The sequence below is a fragment of the Haliotis rufescens genome, unplaced genomic scaffold (genome assembly GCF_023055435.1).
Source record: "Haliotis rufescens isolate VD_foot unplaced genomic scaffold, xgHalRufe1.0.p SCAF_15, whole genome shotgun sequence".
NCBI classification, from domain to species: domain Eukaryota; kingdom Metazoa; phylum Mollusca; class Gastropoda; order Lepetellida; family Haliotidae; genus Haliotis; species Haliotis rufescens.
The window spans coordinates 15238803-15262880 of NW_025963835.1; the positions used below are offsets into that span (position 1 = coordinate 15238803).

At 41.9% G+C, this 24078-nt stretch overlaps 1 protein-coding gene across 2 annotated transcripts; it reads left to right on the top strand.

The window, feature by feature from the left end:
• The first annotated feature begins 347 nt into the window (after positions 1 to 347).
• LOC124138732 lies at positions 348 to 22587 on the top strand. Of its 2 annotated transcripts, none has more exons than XM_046505578.2 (8): positions 348 to 559; positions 15607 to 15660; positions 16551 to 16733; positions 16917 to 17062; positions 17795 to 17887; positions 18170 to 18236; positions 19145 to 19302; positions 20777 to 22587. In XM_046505578.2, the coding sequence occupies exons 1-8, from the start codon at positions 499 to 501 to the stop codon at positions 21953 to 21955; spliced, it is 1941 nt and encodes a 646-aa protein (XP_046361534.2). In that variant the 5' UTR covers positions 348 to 498; the 3' UTR covers positions 21956 to 22587. The 2 variants fall into 2 exon arrangements, with proteins under 2 accessions (XP_046361534.2, XP_048252139.1); XM_048396182.1 differs by lacking the exon at positions 348 to 559 and adding an exon at positions 9019 to 9118.
• Positions 22588 to 24078: the final 1491 nt, after the last annotated feature.

Sequence of the window (24078 nt, forward strand, 5' to 3'; positions counted from 1 at the left end):
CCATCCGCCACTAAGAAGTTGCATTAAAAATACGTATTATTTTCCCATCACCGCGCCCAGCAATACTCCTAACTCTTTACGAGGACATCGTCATAAAGGCAAATTCTGCCTCCAAACATATCACTCAACAATTTTTATTTATTTTTTAAAAAAAGAAATGTGACAAAATGAGAAGTTTAATCGCAGCTATAATACGGAAATAACATAAAAACAACACCACTTTCGTCTTGGAGCATTCCATTCGCCAACACCTCCTGTTCGCTATATTTATTTACCTGTCTGAGAATGGACTGCGCTCTGAGTGACAGGTGCTTGAATCTACGTTGACGTGTGTTGATGGAGCGGCATGGAGACGCGAATGTATGGCAACTTTGATCGGGGGTACCGACATCCGTCATAAGGGGCTTGCTGCAGAGGAGGGATCACACACCGAGGAAAGGGGTACAGGAGAACGGACGCGGTCCTGGGTATGCTGAGTGGTCCATTGGAAGGATAACCATGGTTAAAGTATCCCTTCTATTTCTCGTCTCACTTTTGAACGAGAAGTTTAGGTTGAAAGGTGAGTTTATTTTTTCCTTCATATACACTTTTCAAAAAATCTCTTTTTAATATTTTTTGTATATTTATCATGACAAAAACCCAAGCATAAAAAACATCCTTAAACAACAATCGCAATAATATATTATATATTAATTATCTAATATCTCTTTGAAACATGTTATTAAATTTATGGAAAGGGCATCGGATAAATACCAATATCCTTGCAAAAGTAATTAAAAACGTTTAGTTACATATATTTTTGAAACTTGCAGCATTCAACAAAATAGCTCTAGATGTGTTCATTCTATTGGGGGCGGTCGGGTAGCCTTGTGGTTAAAGCGTTCGCTCGTTACCGCGAAGACCCGGGTTCGATTCCCGACATGGGTACACTGTGTGAAGCCCATTTCTGGTGTCCCCCGCCGTGATATTGCTGGAATATTGCTAAAAGCGGCGTAAAACCATACTCACTCACTCATTCTATTGGTTGCACCTATGTCAGTTGCACAAGGCGCATATGCTTGCTCAGCATCTTCTTCCCAGATAAAAAAGATAATCGTTCTGGGAATAATTTGTTTTACCTATTTACTTCAAATTTATATGTTTTTAGAATTTTATTTCAATATAATTTAAAAGGAAATTATTTTTATTGATGTTATTTCGAAAACAAGTCAGAGATGTTTTTTTAAGCTTCCAGTTTATGTGTTTATTTCCTTTCATAGTTCGTTACATCGTAAGACAAACGATGCTCAGGTTCACAATCAGCATTCGTGTTTGTTTGTAGTAGTTTCCAAAGTGGCTAGGTGGGATGATCTTACGGCCGGAGCTGGTTTTGGAGTTTTACTGGTATTTATACGAGATCCCTGCGTTATTTCAACCTGTAGAATGTGCTAACATTATGGGGACGGTTTGGTAGTCTAACGGATAACGCGTTCGTTTGTTTCAATTTGTGACTGCTTTCGAACATCAGACTGACCAACCGTTGGCATTCCGGGTTCGAATTGGTCACCAGCAACCCATGCTTGTCGCGAGAGGCGTCAACAAGGATCGTGTGGTCCGGCATGCTGACTCGGTTTACTGCGTGTCATCGTATCCCAGTTGCGTGGGATGGTAATCCTGTGGTCAATCACTAGATTGTCTGGTCCATTCAGCTGAAATATTGCTGAGTGCGGCGTTAAACAACAAACAAAAAGCAAATCAGAATGTGACGACACATTTGAACACAACATGATAGTGTTAGTATCGTAAGTTGTGAATACGGGTGGGGTAGTGGTTAAAGCGTTCGCTTGTCATGCCGAAGACCGGTGTTCGAATCGATTCCCCATATGGGTACACTGTGTGACACCCCTCACCACCACCACCACTACAACACCCCAAACACTCCCGACCGCCTTCATATTGCTGAAATATTGATAACAGCGGCATAAAATAATATTCAGTCATTGTAAGATTCTCATAGTTGTTGGATTAGAATACAATGTAACAATTCTTACATCTTTTCTATTTCACGCTTATGTTATGACAATGTGAGTGAATGTTGTTATATTTCGCTCTGTCATTTCTATTCTTGTGACAAAGATACAAATATAGATACCCCTTTTGAACTGCCATCCATAATGGAACTGTAGAGTGAGTGAGTTGGATTTTACTCCGCTCTTTAGCAATACTCCAGCAATATCATTGTGGTGGCGCCAGAAATGGGTTCGCACATTCTACCCATGTCGGGAATCGAACCCAGACCTTCGGCGTGACGAGCGAACGCTTTAACCACTAGGCTACCCGCCCTAGGAACTGCGGAACGCGTGGCTGTCTGTCTACAGTGACGACACAGAAATACTTCTGTTGTGACATGCATAGGGTTTCCAAGCTGTCAGGGCTGTTCCGGATTGTACTGCTATTAATGTTACATCCTATTGTGAGATGAGTCAGTCAGAAGCCTACTTGAGGCATTTTAAGGATGTGTTTCCGACGTCTAATACCTCCACATGCAAATCTTTGAGGGTTTATCACTACAAACTGTCATCTGTTTTGTCAGTAGTGTCTCATACTGTGGCGTTACTCACATTCTATGTGAAGAAAATAAGAAAACAGCTTAATAAATATACACAAAAAACTTGAATAACTCATAATATCTAATTTTATCTGAAAATTGGAATGTATCATTAATAATTACCATACTCATTGTCACCAGCAAAAGTGATATTCACTATTGTAGACAATTTCGCATTTTACTTTTTGTTCCATTTTTCTCTTCTTGAAAGTTCATTCGTTTTGTTATTTAATCCAATCATAATTTTTGTTATTAGCCAAAATGGTATTCACTAATTTAGATCATTTCGCATTGTACCGTTTGAACCATGTTTTTCTCTTCTTGAAATTTCGTTCGTTTTCTTATTTCCAATGTTTGCCTATCAACCGGTGCACTGTCACATACTCAAGGTCGTAGTGTGAATATGTCAAGCGGTCAGTAGCACGTGACCATATGACGTATGACCTTGTACACCTGGGTCGCCCTAACCCTGGACAGTGGTCAAGCAGGTCAGGCGGTACAGCCGACCCCCTGTTTATTGCCATCTAGCGCCAGTGAGTGCTATTTATGCAACTGTATCAGACAAGGTTGTGTTATGAGCTTGCTATTATTCATTAAAAATGTATCCGGTTATATATACGAACATGGACATTAATTCCGGGGTAGAACCCATGCTTGCCGTAAAAGGCGACAATGCTTAACGTAGGAGGCGACTAACGGCGACACACACACACACACACACACACACACACACACACACACACACACACCACCGTCCCACTTATAATAAATTGCCAGTCCCTTGGAATATTTTGTGAATTTCACATCCACACTCATGTCCCCGCAATGACACTCTGTCATTGTAGCTGAATGTGATGGTAGGGTATTGAAGCGGGATGATGTAAAGATGTCCAGAAGCGACTCTGTAATTTAATTGAATTTAAAGAGGGGCAACAGAATAATAATGCAGTAGTGTGCACCCTGCATAAAGCACAAAGGCTCACAGAAAGTCGACTGTTTGAAAGTGTTACACAATACATGAGAAACATCTTGTCTGCAAAAAAACACATTGCGAAAAAACGTCTTGCCTTGAAAAAACACGTTACGAAAATAACCTCCTACAGAAATACTACACATCTCAAGATAAATGTCTTTGTTTAAGCATCATTTGCTTTCATGTTTGAGATAAGCATTTTTCGACTAATATCTTAATTGAGGAAAACAAGAAATAATACCTTGCAGCTGATTTCATCATTTGTGTGATTTTCAATTGAAAACATGTTAGGTTAGCGATATTATATCAAAGAAATTTGGGGGCCTAAGGCGCCGCGATTCGCTGTGCAGAGTTGCGTCCCTTGGGCACACAAGAACCCTATTATTGTGGGTTCGAATCCCGATTCGCCCCGATTATGTTTCTAGGTTTGACAGCACCATACTCGTGCTCGTTGGTTTCACCAAAGTGGTGAACGTCCGAGACCGGCATCACTTCGGTCTTTCCTCCCACAAAAAGCTGATACGCCGTGATATTACTGGAATAATGTTAAAAGCGGCGTTAAACCCAACTCACTCTAAGAAATTAACTGTATTGGCGCTTAGTCAGCACTTAAAGTATACTTCTAGGCGGTTTTATTTTAAAACATATTATTTGATTTGGAACTGTTTTTTTAAATTAAATACAAATTTAAACTGCTGATGTGTATGTTAGACATCTTATCCATAAATTTGTTTTTTTCGGCACGGATTTACAATATTTCAAACATGTGGTTGCAAATTAATATCTTATCCCAGTGTTCATTGAACCATTATATTTTTCCGTAAAATTACCAAGCCACAGATTGTTTTTTACAAACTGTTGCAGCAGTGAGTGATATTTAAATAGACATAATAAAATAAACAAGAGTCCTTTCAATTGTCAATGACATAAAAAAAAAAAAAATCGGTATACTTTCTTTTGCTCCTCAGTTTATATGCTCTCCCATCCCCACCAGAACCCCCAGGAAATCAAATGTCACACACACATGCAATGGCAAGTCAATTGTTCACCTGGCAAAACACGGGAACGTATTGTACAAGTCAAAATAGGAAATTGCATCGGACAGCATTTTGTGTCACTGATGCGTCAAATTAATTTCCTCCACTGATCTACTATAAAAGCTTTTGAAAGCCAAAAACAATCATTTTCCCCTACAAGCCACAGCACATCCCACGCCTACCCCAACCCAAACAATGTCTAAATTATTTCACGTTACATTGAAGGTTATTATTAACAATAAACGCGTGGATTCCGGTGGTAATCATACGGGAGTTAAAGGTCAAACCAGATGGTCAAGTTGACACAGTCGGGATGGCTGCATCTCTCGCTCAGTCAGCCAGTATGGCATCCAGTATATGTGGCATTCTAATCTATGCTGGACGTTTTCGGAGCAAAACTAGACTACTTAATTACACGGTGTCATGTTTCATGAACGAAAATGAAACTAATTAATGCAAGGGGGGTCCCCGAACAGTTATTCCATTGAGTGACACGCATATCTGTTTAAACGTATAATGACTACATTTGGTGTTGCACAAACGTGACCCAACAGCTATGAATTCTATAAAGGGATTTAAATTTTCAAATAAAGTCAAAGGAGTTTATATAATGTTTATTTGTTCAGGCTTGTGTTGTAATTTCGCACAATAACGTATTATGAATTAAAGCAGTCTTTGTCATTTCGCTTTCAGATTTATTCACAATAAGGTGTAGACTCTTTTAATAAGCTTCTGAACTGCATAAAGTGTTAAATTTGCTTTCAAAACGTTTTATGGCAGACGCGTGGGGGACATTTCCACGTTTGACCCATCAGTGAAAAAAATTATGTTGGATGAAATTTCCTATTTTGACTCGTATCATATCTTCCTGTTTTTGTAGGTGAATACTTGACTTGCCTTTGCATGTGTTTGTGACGGGTGCCACTGGTGGGGCAGGATACGCTCACCTCTTTGTATTATGGTAGTACATAAGAGCATATTTTAAAGCAAGAGGAAAAGTATGTACATCACAAACCAAGACAACAGAAGATATTCCATATATCTATCGTGATCATATTTTGCTGATAAATATCCAATCACCAATTGCATACGCGCAAGGCGCTTAACAGTATAAGGAATCAGTGTGCAAATTCATTCTCAGCTCCCGGGGAAGAATACACAAGATGTTTGTGAGAGATCGGAAGCCTGTGAGAGAGCCCCTTCATAACAAAAGATGTTTAAAGGTGATACTTGTTGTTTCCTTGCCTGGTGCTCCGAATGAAGGGGATCAAACAAGGCCACACACACACAAACATACACGCCACACACACACAAACATACACGCCACACACACACAAACATACACGCCACACACACACAAACATACACGCCACACACACACATGCACGCGCCACACATACACACACGTATGCACGTCCTGAGTAAGTTTTTGTTGTTGTTGTTGTTGTTGTTGTTGTTTTACGCGACGCTATGCCCTATTTCACTTCACCACACCTCATCTAGTAAGGTGAGGTGAGGTGATATGGGGTTTAACGTTGCGTCCAAGATTATTGCACTTATATAGCGACGTGCATGCACGTGTATGTGTGTGTGTGGCTGCTTGTACTAGTCCGGACTGATGCCGATTTATAGTGCTAGCACACTGAGATACCATGCCGCAGTTTAACATGAATACCCCACTCAGACACAGTATACTGACTCCGAGCCGACCAGTCCTTGTTTTAGCCCCTTAATGCCGAGCGCCAGACAGGGTAACAACAAGTACCATCTTTGAACGTCTTTTGGTATGACGTGGACGGGGATCGAACCCCGGACCTTCCGCTCTCCGGGCGGACGCTCTACCACTAGACCACGGAGGCGGTCCTCTAGTAAGGAGGTGTAATGTTGTAGTGTTATACCACACACACATGGCACACTGATTACTTACTCCTTCCCGTTAATATTTTCAAGTTATAAGAAGGTTCTTGAACATTACGAATATTTTCTTATCCTTCAAAGTTTTAAATGGGAGTTTTGTATGATATGTAACCCTACACCAAAGGATAAAACACAGGATTAAGTCACATTAAATTACAACACCGATAGTTAAAACGAATCCGCCACATAAAGATGAACCAGCAGTCACACCAGGTAGTGTCATCAGTTTAATAAAAGTGTCTTGAATTTATATCAAGCTTTGTGACTGGAAAACGACATACCGCTCCATAACGAGGGATGTGTGTCAAAAGCTTTATTTAAGACCTTCTTCTATCCTAGTCAGTGACCTTTAGGCAGGCTTCTGTGAACGGAATTAATTATCCCGAATTAGATATTCATATTTTAAAACACATAAATAATAAGTTAAACAAGCTCAAGATGCAGGTTTTAAAATGTTATGATGTCATCTTAAAAGAACATTGTTCTGAATATGTCAAATAAATCATGTAAAAGTCAAAATAAATCACTCAAATTAATCAACACCTTTACAAGAAATTGTAAATTTAAAATACAAATTGAGGTATTGCACGTTAGAATCCCTTAGAATGTCTTTGTATTACTCACAAAAATGTTCCCTGACATAAAAATGTAGCATTACTAGAATACTACCATCTACTAAACGCCAAACATTTGCATTAGTATCAGTGAGATATCAGTTTTAGGGGAGTTAAAGAAATATGCAAATTAGGTTAAGGGAGGTTCATAGTTGCGTGTGGTGAACAAGAGTGTCATGTTTTGTCTGTTACATTTTGACATAGCAAATGTCTTAAAAGCAATTATTATACAATGGCCATGTAAGAACCAGCAGTTGCCCTCACCTCTGAGCGAAGACGGCAATGACGTCTCCAAGACACAAGTCTGAATGTCTTGAACCAGAAACTGTCACAACTCTATAGGTGCATCTTTCCGTGTGTAAACTCAGTGTCAAAAGGAAATATACCTAGTTTGTTTGTTATGTAATTGAAAATTGAAAGAATTGTTGTTACATCTGATTATGTCTATTAACCTGTCGTTTATTTCTGCAACAGTTTGAAAAAAGGAATCTGTGGCTGGGTAATGTTGTATAAAAATATATTGGTTCAATAAAGACCCGGGTAAGAAATGAATTTGTATGACCCCTCCTATGTTTGAAATGTTATAAATATGTGCCGAAATAAAGCACATTTACTGATTTTCAAAGGTAAATGTGACCCACTAGGAGAAAAGGGACTTCATGGGTGCTAGGATACAATTGTGACGTCATATTGACGTCATAAAGATAGACGTTTGACGTCAACTTACTTCCGTAAATTGCCATGTGTTCGAACTGTACAAAATATCATATATTCACTCCTTAGTTTGTAATGTAATAGAAAACCTAATTTCAAACCATTTCAGCATACATGTCTACTTTCATGAAATGTGACATTATTTCTAAAATCTCCAATCATAACATAGACAGTTATAAATCTGAAAAGTGAGTCCAAATGTTTGATGTTATTTATCTCTCTAATAGATATTAATAAAGCTTATGAATGTTTTGGTGGTCTTAAAATTCTAAAGTTTTAAAACATAAGAAGTCAAAATGTGATTTTCCAGACACAAGGTCCCTTATCTCATGGTAGGTCACGAATGCCTTAAAAAACCCTCAGCAGTTGTGTATCATGCTAATTATTTTTAATTTTTTAAAGTTTTAAATCAAATCATATCATAAAAACTAAAACCAGGTTTTAAATATTCTTTGAGTGCTGACTAAGGGCCAGTACAGTTCATTTTGGATATAACATTGCTTACATAAGATACTTTCAATTAAAAATCAAACAGGAGATAAATCAACTGAGGCGTAAAGTTTATTTGCCCTGCCATCATAGATCGCATCCCTAATGTCGTGTAAGGGTAAGGTGTACGTACAACTTCAACATATTGCCCCAGGGAATGTAATTAGGTTCATAGGGTCCTTCTCAATGTCTAAAAACTTAATGAGGCGTTATTGTTCATGGTTATAATGTCGTAATTTTCTATTTTTAGATACGTGTGTTAGATTAGTATTTTAGGTCATCCAAGATGACCTCGTCAATTAAAGGGCGCACCACGTTCAGCATTGGGCATCAATGACAAAAACACAGGATTATAAGAATACAACATTCTCAAAGCCGCCTTTCCAAAGTTAATTCCTGGCATTTTTTAGCGAAGATTAATACTACCACCAAGGACATGTCAGTTTGGTGCCATGACATTAACCCTTTTTGCAGTTTACATAAAGAACCCATGTGGATGTTCCAAACCGATCACTTAAAGGCGCTGGTAAAGGGTTAAATGTGTTGGGCATGTAGAATGTTAAATCTCAAGGGGAAGGGGGCGTGTCAAATTGCAATGACAGGTATATCTAAGAATTCTGTTGGAGCACCGTGTTAATACCTTCGGCGGACAGTATAGCTGCAGTAGAACTGGTCAGTCATACAGGAGGTCCAACCGTCGTTGGTCAATCGCCTACGATGTTGGTGTCCGGAATATTCAAGTTTATGTCACTTATGTATGGATACTATTTCGACCCAAAAGCAACAGGTTTGAAACTTATTTTCACTTACAAATAGATCGCTGACAATATCGGTAGCAGTGGAAACAGCGGTCTTCTAAGTATGGGTTGGTTGATTGATTGTTTGAAGTAAAAAAAGTGCACCGACCTTTCTTGAGCAGTGAATATTGAGTTTCATGGCGCCTATCGATGTTCTGGAGGTTCCTCATATATGGTTATTCTGGTATCTAGCCTCGATTTGACATTAATGCCTCACATACTCACGCGGTTTGGGTACCAAAGCAGGTTTTATTGTAAAATGCAAATGGAAAAGTAAGTAACGATGAATATGATCTTTGCAATATAATCTTTATATTTTTTTTGTAATATGTTTAGGTATTCTTGATTAGTTAAGTGGTGAAAGGCAGGTGCCTTCAGTGACTCTATATTGATATTCTTGGTGCTGTGAGTTGAGTTCTCTTCAAGCCACAATTTACGTTAGTCACAACAAAATATGGCCATGTCAGGGCGACATCAGAAGCTGGGGTGAAGCGACATTGGGCCTCGTTAACGATTATTGCACTTGGTTGTTAACTTGCGCTAGCCCACTGAAATACCATGCCGCACACACGGTATACTGACTCCAAGCTGGCCAGTCTTTGTTTTATCCCTTAATACCGAGCGTCAGGCAAGGTAACAACAAGTATGAGGCAGCCAGGGATCGAACCACCTAGCTTTTGCTCTCCGGCAGACGCTTCATTAATTGATTGATTGAGTTTGGTTTTACACCTCTTTTAGCAATGTTCCAGCAATATCACGGCGGTGGACACCAGAAATGGGCTTCACACACTGTACCCATGTAGGGAATCGAACCCAGGCCTTCGGCGTGACGAGCGAACGCTTTAACCACTAAGCTACCCGATTCTTCTAGTAGATACAATGACTCTTCTATTTTAACTGGGAGAAAAATTATCTAAAGAGGCTTTTAAGTTTTAAATACTGGTTCTGTTATCAACATCAAATGTTCAAACGATGAAAAGATGTGTAACCAAAGGTCCTTTTCAGTATGATTCGAAAGCATTTGTTGCCACTGAGCCACGACACGGGTTAGAATAGGACTTTTGCAATCCATGCACGTCGTAAAAGGCAACTATGCTTGTCGTAAGAGGCGACTAACGGGATGAGGTGGTCAGGCTCGCTGACGTGGTTGATGCATGTCATCGTATCCCAATTACGTAGATCGATGCTCGTAATATCAATCATTGGACTATGAGGTCCACACTAGATTATTTGCACCGCTGTCATTATAGCTGGAATGTTGCTGAGAGCGGCGTTAAACAACAAACAAACAAACAAACACTGAGCCACAGAGATAGAAACTGTCCATCTGATGGGCAGTACAGCGGCGCCATGATTGGTCATGATTGGTCATGATTGGTCATGGCATCAAGGTCCACAGGATATCCCCGTCCTCTGTGCATTGACGCTGAAACATTGTGCCAAACAACAAAACGAGAACGATGCCTCCTCTAAATTTAGGAAGCGTTGAACTTGCAGTTGTAACACAGTTTTAGCAGTATCTTAAAGTGGGCAACATCAGAACAGCATCTCCATCATTTGTCACCGTCACTGCAACGTTTGATGTGCCTGTAGATGGCGTGTTCTACGCGGTCTAAGCCATTGCTGTCAATTACAAGTATGTGGCAGGGTCGCCTACTGAGCGAAGTGTTATTTTGCCCGTTGGCAATAGGATGGGATTCAGATGGTAACAAAAACAAATCCCAACTCCAGACGCTGATCGTTGTTGAACATATATGCATCGAGGAGCCGTAGGGTAGCCTAGTGGTTACAGCGTTGGCTCGTCATGCCGAAAACCAGGTTCGAATCTCAACATGGGTACAAAGTGACACACATTTCAGGTGTCCCCGTAATATGTCTATGATACTGATACAGACGCTTAACCATACTCATTCACTCACACACTCCATCTTCCCGAGGCAAGAGAGTTAACTGACTTTAAAAGTCCAGTTTCCACCCTTGCTGAACTAAGCTGTAATTCCTGGGCTCGACCGTAGCGCCACCAGTGGCTATTAAACGTTATGTCCCTTCTATGCCTCTCCTATGGACCAATCAGATTCCACCTCTCTTATCACTTGCATTTGCTTCAAGCAAAATAGCGGCGCCCAGTCAAGACGATCTGATCGATAATCAAGATCTATATTGTGATAAAACGGGTCTTACATCGCGAAGTGCATCAAATCATGTGAGCTGATTGATTAAAAGCATGGAAAAATTTGGAAAATGTCTGTTGACACCGAGTTGGCGGTGCACATGCTTTGTAAATACTGCAATCGACCGAAATATGCATGACAGTTTACGAACCGGATTTCGATTTCGTTGCTTGGTCTTGATTGGACTCGTTAGTCCAGCCAAAATGTAACTCAATAATACCAGCCTAGTTCGGCAAGGGTGGAAACTGGACTGGTCAGTTAACTCCCTTGCCTCGGGAAGATGCACACAAACAGACCATAAACACAGGTTACGAGAGTTCAATTCGTAGTGAGTTATATAGTAAACTACGTTTATAACGGACACGCTTATAACGAACTGACCGATATAACGAACTTATTTTTAGTCCCGGCCATTTAATGAATATATACTGTATACATGTATATGCATATAACGAACTACGGTTATTACGAACTAAAATTAGTGGTCTCTTTGAGTTCGTTATAACCCTAGTTTACTGTACTTAAACCGTATCAACAGTTTTGCAGTCATTCGTGGCGAGCAACTCGATAGTGGACGCGTGGTGTGTCATCAACTAAGCAGATACGTGAATATATGAAGACATGTACACCTGTCATTAGTAAACGTGGGTAGTAATATTTTGTCGAACTCAACAGGATATATTCGTAATCTTTCAATGTTCACTTTTGTTCAACTTTGCGGAATATATTCGTAATCTTGCATAGTTCTATATTGCCAGTTTTGCGGGATATATTAATGATCTTGCACAGCTCCATACTTCCAGTTTTGCGGGATATATTCTTAAACTTGCATACATCAATATTTCTAGTTTTGTAGGATATATTTATGATCTTGCATAGCTCTATATTTCCAGTTTTGCGGGATATATTCTTAAACTTGCTTACTTCAATATTTCCCGTTTAGTAGGATATATTTATGATCTTGCATAGCTCTATATTTCCAGCTTTGCGGGATATATTCTTAAACTTGCTTACTTCAATATTTCCAATTTAGTAGGATATATTTATGATCTTGCATAGCTCTATATTTCCAGCTTTGCGGGATATATTCTTAAACTTGCTTACTTCAATATTTCCAATTTAGTAGGATATATTTATGATCTTGCATAGCTCTATATTTCCAGTTTTGCGCGATATATTCTTAAACATGCCGACTTCAATATTTCTAGTTTTGTAGGATATATAAATATCTTGAATAGCTCTATATTTCCAGTTTTGCAGGATATATCTGTATTCTAAGCACACATCGGGCCGATCCTCGCCATGTAGACATATTTGTAAGTTTCTCCATCCATGTGATGAGAATAACAGACAAGGCTAATACTGCCTTCATTAGTATGCATGTCGAGAAAGTCTGCTTCTTTCATCTTGTTCTGAGGTTAAACTTTACCCACTTCAGTCGGTCTATTCTCAGCCAACTAACTGTTTCCTCGAGGATATACACATAGACAACAGCACTAAGGAATCACCTGTCCTGCCTATGTCCTCTTAACGGCCTGAACCGTCGTTACATGTCACATTAGCTGGTCATAAGGCCGCGATATAGCACAAGAAGGTTTAGTAAGTCCATCAATTAGGAGGTGTCACTCTATTGCCCTATATATGGGAACTTTAGCTATATGCTTATAGTGTTGCCATAGGGTTACGTAGGCCTATACTGGTGACAGGATCCCAAGATCAAAACAAAATAAACAAATAAATAAAACACAATTCTTTATACTATTTTCTCGTTGAATCTGTTACAGAATTTCAATACTTAGAAATCCTTAGGTAGGTCTATATTATCGTCTATAATTATGGTACTTATTGTTACCCTGCCTGGTGCTCGGCATTAAGGGATAAAACAAGGACTGGTTAGCTCAGTAGGCTGCGTGTGAGTGGGATATCCATGTTTAAACTGTAACAGGATATCTCAGCAGACTAGCAGTATAAAACCGACTAGTCCGGACTAGTACAAGCTGCCACACACACACTTGCAACAACGTTGCTGTATAAGTGCAATATATGTATATATATTCTTACTGTTTTAAAGTATTTTGTAAGAATAAACGTGTTGTCTCTTTACCAACATTTCTTTCATTTAGGGTAATACGCTTATACCGAGCGGCGGTCGGGTAGTCTAGTGGTTAAAGCATTCGCTCGTCACGCCGAAGACCCGGGTTCGATTCCCGACATTGGTACAATGTGTGAAGCTCATCTCTGGTGTCCCCCGCCGTGATATTGCTGGAATATTGCTAAAAGCGGCGTAAAACCATACTCACTCACTTATACCGAAAAACCTTTGGTAACAGCGGTAATGACCCCAGATAACCATCTACACACCCTTCCTCCACCCGACTGTGTTTACAGTCCTCGGCTGCACCCTTATCCCCTTACGACCTTCACAAATGGACTCGTCAAACGTCAGAAGCTCTTAATTTCTTGAGAAATTTCAGCTTTCTTTCCAAAATATCTCTTCACGATTGTTATTTGAAAACTGAACTTATGGCCGATTTACTTTCGGAACTCCCTGGATTAAATGGAGTGAAAATTGAGCATAGATATGCCTTTGAACTATTAATAAAATTCAAAAAAGCAATCCAAGTGTTTCAAAGGCTTGGAGTCTAGATTGTTATTGCCATCATTTGGGAGAGGTCCAGTATTTATAGGGGACGTAGGCCTTTAAGCTGTTGTGAGCAGTAGGGACCACACAAGTGGGTTATAGTGTATGACAAGAGTAATCCTGCGCTCGCTCATATATAATCTGTCTTAAGACACTGAGACATGTTCAGCCCAACCTTGGATTTATTTTTGTCGGGCAAAATGTCTTTTTTTGTCTCATTTCGAAAACCCTGTGCTACGTTTCCTCCATGGCGTTTGGACGCTTGTTATATTGGTGTAGACAGTTGTGTGGTTACAGCATACAAGGTTGCTGTAATACTTGACCCCTAACTGTATCTGTGACCTCAGGTCACGGCGCATGGCAGACAACTGAAACGCGCCCAAAGATTTATGGAAATTGAAGAGAAGTTGCGCTTTGGAATTTAAAAGAGTTAATATTTGGGCGAATTTCATCATGTATCCATATTTTTGAAAGGATATATATATGGAATTACATTTATACAGTAAATATACTTTATGAAACACATAGTGTTTTAGGAGCATGTCGGGTTTCTTATTGTCATTTTTTTATTATAAAAAAAATGATAACATTAGTTTTCAAACAAGGGTAACTTAAATATACTCAGCTTCATTAGGTATGTATGGTGTCCGTGGCTTAATGGATAGAGCGTCTGGTCGGGGAGCGGAAGGTCGGGAGTTCGATCCCCGACCGTGTCATGACAAAAGACGTTAAACGATGGTACTTGTTACCCAGCCTGACGCTCGGCATTAAGGGGCTAAAAACAAGGACTGTTCGGCTCGGAGTCAGTATACAATGTCTGAGTGAGGTATTCATGTTAAACTGCGGCATGGTATCTCAGCGGCCTAGCATTATAAAATCAGCATCAGTCCTGGCTAGAATAACGAGCCACACACACGTGCATGCACGTCGCTATATAAGTGCAATAATTTTGAACCCGACTTTAAACCTTATTTCACCTCACCCCTAATTACGTAATGCGTCAAACATGAACATATGCCAAAAAGCGGAAATAGGTCTGAGTATGTTGACAATGTGATTATGAGTTGTTTGTTTGTTTGTTTGCTTGTTTGTTTGTTGTTTAACGCCGCACTCAGCAATATATCAGCTATATGACGGCGGTCTGTAAATAATCGAGTCTGGACTAGACATTCCAGTGATTGACATCATGAGCATCCTTCCACACACTTGGGATACGATGACATGCATCAACCAGGTCAGCAAGACTGACCACCCGATCCCGTTAATCGCCTCTCACGACAAAGCATGGGTTGTTGAAGACCTATTCTACCCCGGATCTTCACGGGTCGATTATCAGTTGAAGAACATGTTGTTTATGCCCATGTCACACAGATTGGATGTTTTTATAAAACTGGAAAAATGGACAATGACTATCAAAAACCATGAACAGTGCAAGATTGAAGGTGACTACCCAAAACACACAACACGCTCCTGAACGCAACCAGTGGCTCAGCCAATGCGGGGGAAATACAAGTAACAGGCAGTGTGGGTATAAAATGGTTCATTATAGATGTAACTCAACTACACTCTTGGAAGCTGAAACTGCGGCATTTTATCTCTTTAATATTGTCTGTGTGATCCCCCAATAATGACGCTGGGTATATGTTGTTGTTTTTTTGTTTTTCAGATCCAAGCCCAAAGCCTGTTCTGAAACACCACTGGGCGTACACCGGAGAGGACGGTGAGTGTGTTGTTGGGATAACACTACGCGCGTTTCATTATTAAAAACTGAACGACCAAGATTACCACATTTTTGTCAACTAGGATTCAGCCTGAATAAACCAGTGTTAATTGAGAATAACTTTGGGCAGTACCCGAAATAAAACGCAAAAAATGCAACCTTATATATAGAATTAAATGGTTGCTTAAAGGAGAAACACGACGGCCATTGGTTTTGCTATCACACAAGCAAACGAGAGGTTCTCATTGCTCGGCATGTTAACACATGCTGACATTCATCAACCAAGGTTTTGAAATCAAACGCAAATACTGTTATGCACAACCGATTGGAACAACCGAATCATATTTTACAAAAAGACTACATTTTTTTACGATCCGTATACACTGATGGGCAAAAGAATGTATCCATTTGACATTTGGATTTGACCCCCAAAATTATAAACACAGTATTTGAATTGTATCATAGGAGACGCTAAACCAGACTTAATCACAAACTACAGGTAAAATCAGAAGTACAAATATAACCCCAATCAAGGCCGTAATCAACTTTTATTGAAGAGGGGGCGGGGGCAATTATTTGTACAAGTATCACTTGTCCCCAACTTGTATTTTCATGATTCAAATAATCTACGGCACTGCCAGTTTCACCTGCTTGATTAATCACAATTTAAACAATGAATCACACACGCCACACTCTATCCAGTGGGCGTACATCCTCGATTGATCAGGCACGTGGACGACACAGACAAATAATGCCACACACGGATCATTGAGGTGGCAGCTGTTCTACATCAGCCTGGTCTTCTGGGGTTCCCAACTCACTCACTCACTGAAACATAACTTTTTATGTATCTGTAAATAGAACTGTCACTATGGTGTTTTTTTCTGCAGGTCCTGACTTTTGGCCTCTGCATTACGATATCTGCGGGGGTCGCCGTCAGTCGCCTGTCAGCTTTGATGACAACATTATAGAGTACAATACAAATCTACCAAAGTTTCAACTCTACAATTTTGACGTGTACAGTCAGCTGACAGGCAACACAGTCTTGAACATAACGAACAATGGACACGCAGGTAGAAATTCATCAAACTCTTTTAAATTGGAAATGTTTAGACTGTTCTTGTTTCGTTAATTTTTCACTTCTATCATGTCTGTATAATATGTAGACACAAATAAGCCCAGTTTAAGTAATCTCTTTTACGTTTCTTATCAAATGTTCACGTATGACCTTCACCTTAATTCTACTTCCGGTACAGCGAGTTGTGCACTCAAGGGAGACTACTACGTTGATGGCGGCGGCCTGGCTGGTCACTACCGAACTGCTGAGTTCCACTTCCACTGGGGCGGAGACAACTTCAGGGGGTCGGAACACGCCTTGAACGGGATGAAGTATCCCCTAGAAGTATGTGCATTAGATTTTGTAGATATTGATTAGCCTACAGTCCCCGAATATAGATATATATGATATTAAATATAAATAATTCTACAAAGAAGCCCTTGAGGTTTAATACCGCCTCCGTGGTCCAGTGGTAGGACACAAGTGAGTAAGTGAGTGAGTATGGTTTTACGCCGCTTTTAGCAATATTCCAGCAATATCACGGCGGGGGACACCAGAAATGGGCTTCCCAAATTGTACCCATGTCGGGAATCGAACCCGGGTCTTCGGCGTGACGAGCGAACGCCTTAACCACTACGCTACCCGACCGCCCCAGTAGGACACAAAACATGGATGTGTACTTTCTTTTGCAGATTAGTATACCCGAACACCTGTAACACTATCACATAAAAATGTCAAGCATACTTCAGGACACGCACACGCAGACGCACACGCACACACACCATACACTCTCGGGATCTGCGTATGTGTTCAAAGAATGTACTGGCGGATGCAGATGGGGGCCCAGGGGGCCGTACCCTACTCCAACCGCCATCCCAACCCCCAAACCCATCCCCATCCCAACCCCCAAACCCTACACCCACCCCATCCCACCCCACCCCACTCAAATGTAGTATGTTGTAGGCAGTAAAATTGTCTGAGAGAGAATATTTTGGACCCCTCCCTCTTTAAAAGTTTTGGATCCGCCCTTGTATTGTGCATGATATGAATGTAAATATGCTGTTGGTGTCGTTACAGATGCACATCGTCAACTACGCTGAAAAGTACGGGAACCTGTCCGAGGCCATGAAACATCCAGACGGACTAGCAGTGCTTGGGGTCTTCTTCAAGGTAATCTGGTTCCACCGCAAAACGACCAGAACTATAATAAATAAATACAGACATAAACATACATGTTTATACCAGGGTCCCGTGCCACAAAGCGATCTCAGCGCTACGACTGTCGCAAGTCTGTTTTAAAGTATGGGAGCTACGACCGTCTTAGTGCTAAGATCGCTTCGTGGAATAGGACCAGGTAGTGTAAAATAGATGGTATATATCCCCAAACGTTAAGTTTCGAGTTTGAGCTACAAATATATCTACGTATATGACATACAGTCGTTTTACTTGTAGGTCTCGGAAAAGGATAATCCTAGTCTACAGCCGATTATGTCTGCACTGCGAAACATCGTCCACTACGGTATGGCAACAGTGATTGTGACTACATATGTATGCCCGTTACCATAACAACGGTTCTTCTTGTACTTCATCTAAGATGTTAGAAGGTGGCCAAGTTGGTTCAAGCTCCTCATTTTGCTGTACCAGGTTCAAATTATGGGTTCGAATCCCATACTGGTGAACTCAGACAAGAACGCGTTAATCTTGGTTTCTTCCCATATGCAGTCGACGCTCGTGATATAACTGAAATAACGTTCACGACGCCACTTAAACTCACTTACTCATAGAACCCGAAGTAGTTATTCCCCTTGTCCACGAATGACACGAGAGACCCGTGAAGATCCGGGGAAGAATAGGTCTTCGGGAAACCATGCTTGCCGTAAAAGGTGACGATGCTTGTCGTAAGAGGCGACTAACGGGATCGGGTGGTCAGGCTCGCTGACTTGGTTGATGCATGTCATCGTATCCCAATTGCGTGGAGTGATGCTCATGTCAACCACTGGATTGTCTGGTCCAGACTCGATTATTTACAGTTTGTTTGTTTTTTTGTTAACGCCGCACTCAACAATGTTCCAGCTACATGACGGCGGTCTATAAATAATCGAGTCGCCACTCGAGAAGCATAGTTTGCCCTAGACCTATTCGAACCCGGATCTTCACAGGTCGATTATTTACAGACCGCCGTCATATAGCTGGAACATTGCCTGAGTGCTACGTTAATCAACAAATAAACAAATAAACACGAGAGATCGTGAAAGGTCATCAAACTATCTTTCCCTGAATGACAAAACAATAATGTGCACGGATAGATTATTTATCACATTGTCACCTCCCGTCACTATTCGCACACTTCCGTATTTTCCCGGAATGACACGAGTGATTTTGAATGGCAAGCCTTATATACGTCTCATATTTCGTACCGTTTTGTAGGTAGCTACGAGGTGATCAACAACTGCTCAGTTCGGGCCTTGCTACCTAATGACCTGAGCTCCTATTACCGCTATGAGGGCAGCTTGACAACTCCACCCTGCTACGAGAGCGTGCTGTGGACAGTGTTCACGGAGGTCCAGGATGTGTCCGAGAGACAGGTAGGAGACACAGCTGAGGTGTTACCCCCCCCCCCCCCCCCCCCCCCCCAGGCCCACCTTGGACACGACCGTCCCTCCCCATCCATGACAGACACCACCATCCATCCCCACCCATCCATCCCCACCCATTACAAACACTACTATCACTCCCAACCCGTCACGGGGCGGTCGGGTAGCCCAGTGGTTAAGGCGTTCGCTCGTCACGCCGAAGACCCGGGTTCGAATCCCGACATGGGTACAATGCGTGAAGCCCATTTCTGGTGTCCCCCGCCGTGATATTGCTGGAATATTGCTAAAAGCGGCGTAAAACCAATCTCACTCACTCACCCAACCCGTCACAGTCATCCCCACCCAATCCTCCCATCTTGATAAAATATACACACCTAACGCACGCACGTACCCACGCACAAACGCACACGCTTGCAAGCACACACGCACTCACACAACCTGCCTCAAACGATGGAAAACACAATCCTTCAAGGCTCATCGCCTGAAATAGACTTGTATAACTCACTTCAGATCAAATAACGTTCCAGTTCACGTAAGATATGGGACTTTCCCTGGTGTGCCTGGTCACGTGAGTGTTGTGTCACGTGACCTGGGATCATCAACCGCGAGTGTCGGGTGACCCACAGAAGGCCGGGCTGATGTAGATCACCTGCCACATCAATGGCCCCTATGTGACGTCATGTCTCGGTATCGCCCACGTGACTGTTCAGTCGAGCACGCACGCCTTCTTCATACAGTGTGTGTGATGCATTCTTACAATTGCCATTATCAAGCAGGTCAAACTGGTGTAACAGCCGCTCTTCTGATATTCCCTGCAGTTTGTCATGTTAATTGTTAAGTAAAGTAGTTAGAGAGTGGACTGGGTTTAACTCCCCTCTGACGTGCATTCCAGTTATATCACGGAGTTTCATCTTGATTTGGAAGGAAGGCCCGAAGTGATACAGGTCTCAGACGTATACCACCTCGGTGAAACCCACGAGCACAGTTATGGTGCTGACAAACCTAGAAACATAATCGGGGAGAACCGGAAGTTTATGTTTACAATCGAAGGTTCCTGGTGTGCCCAAGGGACGCAACTCTGCGAACCGAAAGTAACTGTAAATTGATAGGCATGAGGAAATCTGGTTAAAACGTTTTCTTGTCGCGCCAACAAGTATCTATGGGTCAAATGTAGGTGGTTTTTTCCTCGTATCCCCACCGTGAGAGACCACCTCCGTGGTTTAATGGATAGAGCGTCTGCCCTGTGAACGGAAATTCGGGGTTTCGAATCCAGGCTGCTTCATACAAAAATACGTTAAAAGATAGTACTTGTTGTTACGCTGCCGTTACGTCCCTTGGGCACGTTTGGAACCTACGATTGTGGGTTAAAATCCCAGTTCGTCCCGATTTTATTTCGCTCAGCCCAACTCACTCACTCACTCACTTTGCATGACAAATATATAAACTCTGTGTTTGTCTGTTGCAGCTTGATGCTCTGCGCTCACTATACGAACATGACCACGAAAGCCACTCCCCTATCAGCGGTCACGGGTTGGCGATGAAAGCCCCGAAAAAGATGGCAGACAACTTTAGGCCTCTTCAGGCGCTCAATAGAAGACGGATTTACAAGAGCTTCCCAGGCACGTCCGCACAACAGAGTCTGCGCTCCCCAAATCCGTCCCCTTCCCCTCTGGCAAGTCAGCTGGGGACAAGTGGGATCGTCCAGGGGGGTCAGAGTCAGGCTGGTGCCAAGACGCCGGGGACGACAGGCATGACAGGTATCGCCAGGCCTATTGGTTCGGGTGGTCCGACCTTGGCTGAAATCATTAAGAACCAAGGCACCATTTTGGCAGAGGTGCAGAATGCCCAGAAACAACCAGTTGTCATCTCAGAAGCCAATTCCAGATTCCCAAGCTCATCTCAAAACGTCGACGCCAAAGGAGCAGCTCGGCAAACTCAGCAGACACTGAGCGAGCAGAACACAGACGTTAAACTTCCGTCGGCCGGAATCATCGGGCTTGTGGGTAATACCCCGGTACAGATGACAACAACTAGACCTGCGGCACCTTTTGTAACCCTCGTCAGTGGGAAGTTCCTTCCTCCTCTACTCCCCGGGGAGAGTATGCTACAGTCCGGATCCGGCCCTTTCAGACAAGGAGTGGGGGCGAGAACACCGTATGTCCAGGCGGTAAACAGAACCATCATGACGTCAGGAGCTCTCCAGAAGCCTCCGTACAACCCTAACCAGTCTGTAGGCTCCAAGTACAACGGGCCAGTTCCAGGAGTGGTATGGTTGTTCCCCACCACAACCCGGCCCCCGACTCGGAACCGCTGGACTCCGCGTAATCGCGGATACGTGAGGCCAATGCATCGACCTTCAAACTCTCGGGTCGTCTACCAACGCCCGCCATCATCATTCCACTACCGCTACCCAATACCGATTCAACGGCCTCCTCCAACAGTGTTCCTCAACTCAGCCCCAAAACCTGTGCGCGTTCAGAAACCTTACTTCTACAACTTCTATTTCAACCGCAACAGCCCTTCACCATCGCGGTACTCCCATTCCCCTGGTGGCTTCGGGGGGTTAGACTTTGGGGCTCTTGGGGAACTGAAGAAGAGACGCCGACGAAGCCACCCAAAACAAGAACATGGATGCAAGCACTAGACTAGAACACAAACAAGGACTACTGACGGCGGTGCGGGTTCTCTCCCCTTGATACATTGATGACCTTGCCCTTGACCTTGAGATCAAACACTACGCAACGGGTGACTAAAGTGGTCGTTCCCAGGTTCTTATGTAGAATAACTATATCAGAAACGTGAAACGTTGCAGCAGGTGTTCGACCTTTTGGTTGTGGATGTTGTAGAGTCCCATCTCTGAACTGAGGATAGGAAGTGTTGAGCTGGGATCATGTTCCATAATGGTGTCCTCGTCATCCCCGGTTGACTGATCTCGATGAAACAATGTAAAGATGTTCCGTTATATGGGATCCTCTTAGTCTCGACAATCAATTGCAGTCTGAATGTCACAATAGCTCAAAAACACGTCTGATAAAATGGCTTCCATTGCAGCAATTCATCTGGGATTCTGTAATTTATTTACCTCTTTGTGATCTTCTCTCCATGTGTTTCCTTCGACTTTAATTCCACATTTGTGTTTTTGTTATACTATTGTGAATATTCTTCGACAACCTAGCTTCAAGTCTGTTTGTATTGACACTGTTTACCACGTATATATTCTGCTATTGATACATCGCGTTTATTGTAGTGTTTTGTTAAAAAATAAATATCTGTTAAAACAAACATACGACTACAAAAATGAATTCCATGCTTCTGCAGTATCGTCGGTTCAAAAGCGACCGCACACTACTACTCAATCTCGTTAAAATCAGATCTCGAAAGTTAGGTCTATACGACTGATTCCGTCAAAACCATCGTTTATCTCTCGCTTTAATGAGGTAAAGATTTGAAACGGAAGAGACTTTTCATAGCCAGTCGAAAGTACTGCCATAGAATCTCAGTCAGCTATAAAACATTCCAGAATTTTCTGTTGTTCCGTTTTCAAGTTTTCAATAATCACTAAACAAATAGCAGAACATAACCAGTCTTATTTAAACACTATGTTCACAGTTTGGTGATGTATTTCATGCAGGATACAAATGTATAGACAAAGCAGAAACACAAAAATAATTTTTAGACCATATGAATTGTTACTGAAATTTAATCACAGATAAATCGAGTACTAGTAATTAAACAATTATTATATGTCCTCGCAGAACATAACGTACACGACGTGAGGTCTTGTTGAAGCGATCTTAACACTACGACTATCCTAACTTCTATATTTTGGACCGACTCCGTGGTCAGGCGGGTAGAAAGTCACCCAGGTGAGCGGAAGGTCGCTTCATACTAAACAAGTTGAAAGATGGTACTTGTTGTTATCTTGCCTGACACTCGGCATTAGAGGATTAAACTAGGAATGGTCGGCTCAGTCAGTTTACTGTGTCTAAGTGGGGTATCCATGTTAAAACTGTGGCATTAGTCCGGACTAGTACAAACAGTCACACACACGAACGCACGCACGCACACACGCATTAACGTTGCTATATATGTGCAATAACCTTGACCGAAACGTTAAACCCCATTTCACCTCACCTCTCCCATACCCCTCAATAGAATGAGGCTATCAAGACGCTAAGATAGCTTTGTCGAACACAAAGACATTGAGCGTCGCTATACAAGTGCAATAATTTTGAATGCGACGTTAAACATTTCGCCTCACCCCACTCATATTCTAACATAGGTAACTATAGGTAGTCATAACCCTAGGATATCTGTATGGAGCAGTCCCAGAGTCGGTTAGTATTAGGCGAAGACTCGCTGTAGAAAAACAGGTCATTTGTCACTTGCAATGTGGTGTATGTCTGTGTCACGTGACTCGTGTTGTGTTCGTAACGTCAGTTGCGTAAGCCATTATGGCGTCGTGCCGCCTTGTACATATACCTCATTATCAGGTTTTACACCGGGAAGACAGTATGTTCAAAGGGACAATGGAGCATGTAGGCTTATTGCGCTGATAGTGGGTTATGTAATGAGAATCTGTTGACACCGGAAGTAGAGCCAACGAATCCCGAGCCTAAAGGTTCAAGAAGCGTTCGTTTGTCACGTCAAATGCACGGTTTGGATTCCATCATGAGTACAAAGAATATTTCTGGTATTCCCCTCTGGGATATTTCTTGAAATCTAAAATCTTCATGGAAAGTTCCAGGAATTTTGAAACGGGTATCT